The 9,102-nt window shown below is 38.5% G+C and overlaps 1 protein-coding gene across 2 annotated transcripts in view; it reads left to right on the top strand.

Moving 5' to 3' along the window:
- atp13a4 (ATPase type 13A4) overlaps positions 1-8,036 on the top strand; it is a 61,082-nt gene extending 53,046 nt beyond the window's left edge. The window contains 4 exon segments of one of the 2 annotated variants that reach the window (NM_001200048.1): positions 780-988; positions 1,512-1,600; positions 3,689-3,769; positions 7,684-8,032. In NM_001200048.1, the coding sequence (NP_001186977.1) occupies positions 780-988; positions 1,512-1,600; positions 3,689-3,769; positions 7,684-7,902 (598 nt within the window). In that variant the 3' untranslated portion in view covers positions 7,903-8,032. 2 annotated transcript variants of the gene reach the window in all.
- The last annotated feature ends 1,066 nt before the right edge of the window (positions 8,037-9,102 follow it).

Raw genomic sequence — 9,102 nt, forward strand, 5'->3', positions numbered from 1 at the left:
ATACATGAAAAAGGCTTGTAAACCAAAAAGGAATTACACCCTGCTTACACCCACAGAAACTGAATAAACCTAATAAACATACAATAGCCTAGTACTAGCTAAGGGTAGCTATGCCGTACATGTGTAACCTTGCTATTGATTGCCTCATTTAAAAGCAAACCCCTGGGCCTATTCAACAGCCTTACAATGATTACAGAATTTTCTCGCTTACTGACAAAATCATAAAAATGCTAGACAAAAAAAAAGTTTTATTTGAAAAGGAAAGTTAAAAAAAGAGAACAAAAATAATTTCAGGGCCCAGTACAGGTGTGAGTTGTGCCGACAGCACCCCCGTACCTTTGGATTTAGAATAAGGTGCAATGAAAAGACCCAAGTTCTCTAAGGATGGGTCCTAAGGGCACCAGCACTGACATCCATTGAATTAATAAATGAGGCATTGGGTGTATAAATTTTGATTTCCACAGAGGGGGTTGATGCATGCAATATGTTGCTGCTTATATTGCATATGGCAGTTGACTGTCCCATTTCGCGAAACGGTGAAAATGTTGTGCGCCAAAAAAATTGAAGCATGCAACTTTTTTGGCGCAAGTAATTTTTTTTTTAACCGCGCAACAAATTTTTTGACGCGCCCTACCATTTTCCCCAGCGAATTTTGTCACCTGTTTAATTATGTGAATACAAGTAAGCTTTACCTTGTGAAGCTTTTATGCACTGAATATTATTACTACTGTACAGTACATGTTCTAGTTCCTGAGACTAATGGACCTTTCTCTCCACAGCGCCTGTGTCCCAACCAATCAGAGCCTTTCGACCAGTCGGCCTGTAAGCAATGACACTAACCTAACAACTAGTGCCAATTCAGCTGAAATCAGTGATTTCCAAAGCTATGAAAATACCACAATTTGGCTGTTGGCCACTTTAAATTGTCTGATTGTGGCACTTGTAGTCTCAAAAGGAAAGCCATTCAGACAACCTATATATACCAACTGTAAGTATCATGACATTTTTCCAGTTTAGCTTTTTCTAAATAAACTGTTTTTGAGGTGATCTAACACACCTTTTTCTTAAAGGAACAGTTCACTTTAAAATTAACTTTTAGTATGTTGCAGACCGTGTTATCATAAGACAATTTGCCATTGGTCTTTATTCCTGCCTATCTGCTATAATTTGTTCTGGTTGCTTGTGCTTAATTACTCTAGCAACCAGGAGTAATATGCAAGGCAGCATAGAGGACAGATGGTTAAGGGTCTATATAGATAGGTATTTAACACACAAAAAAAACCAAGCCTGACAGTCATTGTGTTTTTGGGTGGTGGTAATAAAGTTATAGTAATCTATACCAGCACATATTCAGCACATATTTACTGGTCTGAATAGAAGCATATGTTCTGTTTCTATTGGATGCTATCCTACAGCAGACTTTGCACCTATTACATAACTCAGAACTAATTCCTATATTTTTATTCATACAGCTGTTTAACTTTACCTAAAGGCAAAGTTTTATTTTTCAGACATATTTATTCTTGTCATCGCCGTCCAGTTTGCAGTTTGTCTATTTTTTTTGTTTGCTGATATTCAGAATCTTTACAAGGCTTTGGATGTGAGTATTATAATCCCTGTCCTGTAAATGTTTAAATAAGTCTCATACAAAACAAAAAAACATGAATCATATTTTCATAAAGATTGCTTTTTTTTTGTTTTACAATTACCGTAATTATTAACATTATCTAAGTAATTTGCTATAATGAAAAAAAAACTACTAAGCAATATTAAAATATACTTTAATGAAACATTTCACTGGATTAAAATGCATTTGCAAATGTAATTTTTAATTAAAAATAGTACTATTTACTGTCCTCTGGGTCTAACTCTGTTAAAAAGTCAGCAGAAGTCAGTTTTCCTCCAGTTTCCTTATTCAGCTAGCTTCCGCTACATTGTTTCAGGAGGTAGGGCCAGACCTGCAGGGAAAATAAACAGTCAGACAGATACTGTTTCAGTAGTAAATACATTTACAAATGAGATAAAAACTGCAGTATTGTATTCATTTTTTCTGTCTACAAGACAGCATAATGTTAAGCTAAACTATCACTTTAAGCATTTTTAAAGGGTACCCCTTAATCGGTATCCCAGTACAACCCAACCTGGTTATTTATAGTAGGCACAGTAGTTACAGTAGGCTGAGAGACAGATAGGCCAATTTGGAAACATGTGGGGGCCTACTAGCTGATGTCTGGATTTCCCAGAGGAGCAGTTTAACTTTTTTTAATTGCTATATGCAAAAGTATAATTATTGCTTGAATCTCATTGGCTAAATTTAAACCAACACACAGAATGGTGCCAAGACAGTTTGATCAGTACTCTACAGGGCACATTTACTAATCCACAAATCTGAATGGGAAAAAATTGTCGCAACCTTTTCGTAGCCGTTCCGACTTGCGCGAATTGTCGCAACTTTTTTCGTAGCCGTTACGATTTGCTCGTATATTGTCGCAACTTTTTCGTATTGAGCACTCGTAAACGGCGGGCAAACCTTTCAGACTTTGCATGATTTTGGAAGCCTCCCATAGGACTCAATGGCACTCTGCAGCTCCAACCTGGCCCAAGGAAAGTCACGATACTGAAGCTTGAATGAATACGAAACTTTCGTACTCGGTGTGACGGCTACGAAAAAGTCGCGACAATTCGCGCAAGTCGTAACGGCTACGAAAAAGTTGCGAAAGTTTACGGAAAAATCGCAAAATACCGATCATTACGAAAAAAATGGATTCGGACGCTTTTCGGACGTTCGTGGATTAGTAAATGTGCTCCTACATATTGACATTATCTACCATTGTATGACTACCAAAAGGCTTTTAAGAAAGAACATGTTTACCCAAGGGCAAAGGCAAAGTGCTCTCAGCCTGAGTTTTTTCTGCAGGCCGGTAGAAGTGGATCCACTCTGTTCTGCCCCTGTATTGCCTAAAACAGCTTCCACCTGCCTGCAGCTACATAGAGCTAAGCGTAAGCAGAGGTTAGCCTAAAAATGCCTGCTTTTGTGTTTTCAGGCCGATCTCAACTCCATGTAGCTACAAGCAGGTGGAAGCTGTGATAGTAAGTGATGAATGTATCTGTCCCGTTTTGCTTCTCAAAAAATGACTGAATCTTTGAAAGGATTCGCAAAATGGTGAAAAGTTAGCAAAACCGCGAAAGTGATGCGCGTCAAAAAAAAATTGTCATGTGCAGAGAAAAAATTTGACACTCTCATCAAAAAAATAAATGATGACACTCTCAAAATTTTTTTTGTTGCGCTTCAAATTTCTCTGTGGCTGAGTTGCTAAAAAATTCATCAATGACGAATCGTGGAAATTCACTGTGAATCCGTGCCTGCCGAAAAATTTTGCTCATTACTAGCGATAGTCAATATAGCTATGCGAAGAGGCAGAGGGGAGCAGATCTGCTTCTCCTGGCCTGCAGAAAATATGCACGCTGAGAGCAACCGAGCCAAAGATCCTTGTGCCCTTGCCCTAAAATTAAATAATCAACTTAACACTGCAAATAATTCGTTTTTTTTATAGTGTTACTGGTCCTTCTGCAAATAATTACTAAGCAAACTAAGTTAGAATTATCCTTGTATGCCCTCTTAGTATAGGCTGCATCGTTACTATGTAATACCAAGGGCTGATTTTGGTTCTTTCCTTTTTGATCCCAGCTGGTCTGCACTCCTCTCATATGGCGGGGAGCTATACTAATCATGCTGCTCATCACACTGGCAGTGTCATACATTGCAGAGGTAAGCATTTCTATATGGTAATACATAAATATATTATAATGATACACGATTTGAATATTATACATTATCTTTAGCTTTCTGCTAAATGTTACACTTCAGCTTCTTAGTACAGGTATGGGACCTGTTATCCAGAATGCTGGGATAAGGGATCTTTCCATAAATCATTTAAATATTAAATAACCCCAAAAGGCTTGTTGTGCTTCCAATAAGGATTAATTATATCTTAGTACTGTACTTGGGAATTTACAAGCTGGAACATGTCATCTGCAGATACGGACCTGCCTCAAGATGCTAAAAGTAGCATGTGTTACAGTATCACAGGTGATGCTTCCAATAACAAAACCAAATTACACTGACAAAAGGAGACTTAATCCCCACCTGAATCAAGAAACAAAAACTGTAGTACCGTGTTAGCCAGTGTCAAAAATAATAATAAAAAAACAACAAAACACAAATACAAGAGTATTGTAGAAATAATACCTATATTGGCTAACAATAAAAATACATTGCAAGCTTTCGGAGCTCTAAGGCCCCTTCATCAGACATTGCCTGATATAGGTATCATTTCTACAATACTCTTGTATTTGTGTTTTGTTGTTTTTTTATTATTACACCTGAATCAAGCAAATACATTGGAATAAAGATAGAATCATATAGTTAAAAAACAAGTTTATTATATATGCCCTTGTAGGTTAAAATTACACTAAAATGCTCTTGTAGGTTACAATGACTCTAAAGGTGGCCATGCATGCAAGTGTATGGCGGGAGACAAGACAACCGATATCGGCGAAGGCCTTGGATATTGGTGGACTTGACGATCGGGCCAGTTGGAAAATTTTGATTGGGCACCTTTAAAGGTTCCTGAGCACCAGCAAACATTTAGTGCTGAATCATCAGATAGGGGTACAATTCATTACATTTCAACATACAGCTAAAATTGGTAGTTGATCGACATGTTTGTGCCTGTTTACAGGGCTAATAAAGAGATTCTAAATATATTTACATATAGTATCTAGTAGAATTAAGTCTAAAACAACTGGACTTTTCTGAGTTTTTCTTGAAAACGTTTCACCACTCATCCGAGTGGCTTCTTCAGTTCAAATGACTGGTAGGGAATTCCCCGGTATTTAAACTCTTGATGGTAGTAGAGTCACAGACATCCAATCATAATGGTTCCATTGAACTTGTTCAGTTAGGTGTTAGCTGAAACTGACAGGTGTAAGAAGGTATGATCCAATCACAATGGTACCAAGATTCTCATTGATGAAGGTGTTAATCCTTCAAAGTACATGACTGGAAGTGTGAACTGTTGTGAAACTGCCGGGGTAGGGACTGAAAGGGCTGAAACTGTGGCATCCAATGCAGAGGCCAAGGAGAAAGAATATAAACATCTAAAAGGAGCTCTGAAAACTTGTGGGTACCCAGACTGGGCCTTCATCAAAACCAAATCAAAGACCAACAGAAAGACCAGACCTACAAACAGAAGGGAGGAACACAGCAGGCGAAACAACATAGTCATTCCATATGTTGCTGGAACATCAGAAAAACTTAGGAGAATTTTCAACAAACATCGCATTCCTGTGTTTTTCAAACCCAGCAACACCCTGAGACAGAAGCTGGTGCACCCGAAAGACCCAACACCCAAGCACATGAAAAGTAATGTGGTCTATGCTGTCCAGTGTAGTAAAGAGTGCTCAGACTTATACATTGGGGAGACAAAACAACCTCTCTGTAAGAGAATGGCCCAACATAGGCGGGCAAACTCCTCAGGACAAGACTCAGCGGTCTATCTACACCTCAAAGAAAAAGGTCACTCTTTTGAGGACAGTAACGTGCATATTTTGGACCGAGAGGACAGATGGTTTGAAAGAGGTGTGAAAGAGGCCATTTATGCCAACCTGGAAAAACCATCCCTGAACAGAGGAGGGGGCCTGAGACACCGCTTGTCACCAACATACAATGGCGCGTTGACATCCTTACCCCGGCAGTTTCACAACAGTTCACACTGACAGGTGTAAGAAGGTATGATCCAATCACAATGGTACCAAGATTCTCATTGATGAAGGTGTTAATCCTTCAAAGTACATGACTGGAAGTGTGAACTGTTGTGAAACTGCCGGGGTAAGGATGTCAACGCGCCATTGTATGTTGGTGACAAGCGGTGTCTCAGGCCCCCTCCTCTGTTCAGGGATGGTTTTTCCAGGTTGGCATAAATGGCCTCTTTCACACCTCTTTCAAACCATCTGTCCTCTCGGTCCAAAATATGCACGTTACTGTCCTCAAAAGAGTGACCTTTTTCTTTGAGGTATAGATAGACCGCTGAGTCTTGTCCTGAGGAGTTTGCCCGCCTATGTTGGGCCATTCTCTTACAGAGAGGTTGTTTTGTCTCCCCAATGTATAAGTCTGAGCACTCTTTACTACACTGGACAGCATAGACCACATTACTTTTCATGTGCTTGGGTGTTGGGTCTTTCGGGTGCACCAGCTTCTGTCTCAGGGTGTTGCTGGGTTTGAAAAACACAGGAATGCGATGTTTGTTGAAAATTCTCCTAAGTTTTTCTGATGTTCCAGCAACATATGGAATGACTATGTTGTTTCGCCTGCTGTGTTCCTCCCTTCTGTTTGTAGGTCTGGTCTTTCTGTTGGTCTTTGATTTGGTTTTGATGAAGGCCCAGTCTGGGTACCCACAAGTTTTCAGAGCTCCTTTTAGATGTTTATATTCTTTCTCCTTGGCCTCTGCATTGGATGCCACAGTTTCAGCCCTTTCAGTCCCTACCCCGGCAGTTTCACAACAGTTCACACTTCCGGTCATGTACTTTGAAGGATTAACACCTTCATCAATGAGAATCTTGGTACCATTATGATTGGATCATACCTTCTTACACCTGTCAGTTTCAGCTAACACCTAACTGAACAAGTTCAATGGAACCATTGTGATTGGATGTCTGTGACTCTACTACCATCAAGAGTTTAAATACCGGGGAATTCCCTACCAGTCATTTGAACTGAAGAAGCCACTCGGATGAGTGGTGAAACGTTTTCAAGAAAAACTCAGAAAAGTCCAGTTGTTTTAGACTTAATTCTACTAGATACTGTATATCATGACCTGGATGAATGAGAATCTTCATAGACATATTTACATATAATACACAAAAGCCAAGAATGCCCTGTAAAGTATATCTTAATAAACATCAGTGATGGAATTTCTGTCATGACTGAAACTTGTGTATTATAATATATAATGTACATCCTGTTGTAAAATATGAGGATTTTAGAAGTCAGTCTTCGCCTTTGTGCTTTTTATATTGTCATGGAATGCCTTGCTGACATATATTATCCTTATATTTTACAAGAGGGGGTACATTATTCACTAGGAGGGCATTTACTAATGTTTCTGGGGGGTTTTTTTCACGATTTGCATTTTTTTTCTCTAAAACTCAAATTTTTGGAGGAAAAATTCGATTTTTTTGCCATTTATTGCGCGTAAAAACTATGAAAAATCAGTGTCATATAAAAGCTATCGTGGTCGTGTAGAAGTCATCTGTCATGCTTCCAGTTGGAAGATCTTCTTTTGTTTCATGGTATTAGAGGTTTTCAGATTTTTCGGATAATTCATTTGCTGAAAAACACAAAAAAACTTTCATTTGAGCTTTTTCAATTTGGATATTTTGATAAATTACATTCATGATAATGAGTTTAGCTGTGATTTCAAAAGCCTCTAAAACCACGAAAATGAGAATGATAAATGGGCCTCCAAATCTGCTACACTACAGTATTTAGCACACATGCAAGTTTTTTCTTTGGGACAGTTCATGTATATGCGCATAATTGCACATTATTAATGCTACTTTAAATAAAAGATATGTATATGCCAGGTCATATATTGTACAATGAATGTGTATTTTATTTTCCAGGAAGCTATTGTAGAAAATAGAGCACTCTGGAATGCTATGAAAAAACTCTTCCACTATAAATCTAAAAGCCCATACAAGAGGCTACAGCGCTTGTTAAAGAAAGATCCAGAGTGGCCTCCACTCGACAGAAAAGACTGTGCCGCCCAAGGGAATGCTGCTCTAAATGGGGAGAAGGGATACTATGTCAATCCAACTTTTGAGAGCAATGAATACAGCTGACATGGTTAAACTGAAAACGTGTATTTTTTTTTGTGTCCGTTTTGTTTGAAAATATTTGTGTGTTCTATATGTGGGGCTGTGTTTTTAGATTTTGATAAATTTTATATTGTAATAAATTTTACAAAGTGAATTTATTATGTAGCCTTGTGGTTTTTATTTTCTGTAGTGAGATGTGAAAATGCTTGAATTTAAGAACTACATTCGTTTTGAGTCTAGTTCTCACACACTAAGGGGGCCATTTACTAACATCTGTACTTCATTTTTTTCACAATTCATGTTTTTTTTGCACCAAAACTCAATTTTTTTGTTGTGTTAGCCACTATTACAAAACATCCATCTAAAATCTGTTGAAGCAGATGTAGAAGTCAATGGCAGCTGTCCTAGGCAATTGTAACAACCTTTATTTCATTTGTGGTTTTAGAGGTTTATTCATTTGTAAGTCAACAAAGATTTGTGGAAAAATGTAAAAACGATGAAAATTTTTTTGATTTTGTTCCACATTATTATTCATTCATGGAGCATTGCAAAAGCTGCCTCAGGGAGGCTGTTTATACACAATCCAGGAGCACACAAACTTGCTAGGTACTAGCCCTTATTGGCCTCCTCATTTGAGCCTCTAACTGCTCTACTAAATACCTGATCCTGCCCCTCACTCCTAGAGTGAGTTAATACAAATATTTCCTGGCACTTCTCCTACTTAAACCTACCTCTGTCCCAGGCCCTTTAGCATACCACCCTCCCAAGTGGGTGCCAAAAGAGAGAGAGCACATATTGGCTTTCCCTTTTATAAACTAGGGAACCCTGACATCCCATGGCCAATTACTGAACTGACAAGGGACTTGCTCCCCCTCTCGACTGCAATGCAGGCCCAAACTTTATGTGGCCAAAACCATCCTCGGGACCCACCTGAATAAAGCTGGCGAAACCTTACCTTGTCTCAAAACAAATTATGATCTTCACTGTTTCTATTAGAGCTGCCTTTGTTCTCTAGCATGGTAAAAAATTAAGAACATTTTTATAACAAAGGAAAGAAACAGGGAATGGAATGAAGAGCTGGACTAAAATATTCCTTCTACTCCCAAAGGAATTCTTCAGTGCCAAAAGAAAGGAAGCTGGCATATGAAAAGGCTAAAGCTAAGTGCACTGAAAAACACACCTGTATACAGAGTTTAAACTATGCCTAATGATAAACTGTATGCA

This window comes from Xenopus tropicalis, chromosome 5 (genome assembly GCF_000004195.4).
Source record: "Xenopus tropicalis strain Nigerian chromosome 5, UCB_Xtro_10.0, whole genome shotgun sequence".
NCBI lineage: Eukaryota > Metazoa > Chordata > Amphibia > Anura > Pipidae > Xenopus > Xenopus tropicalis.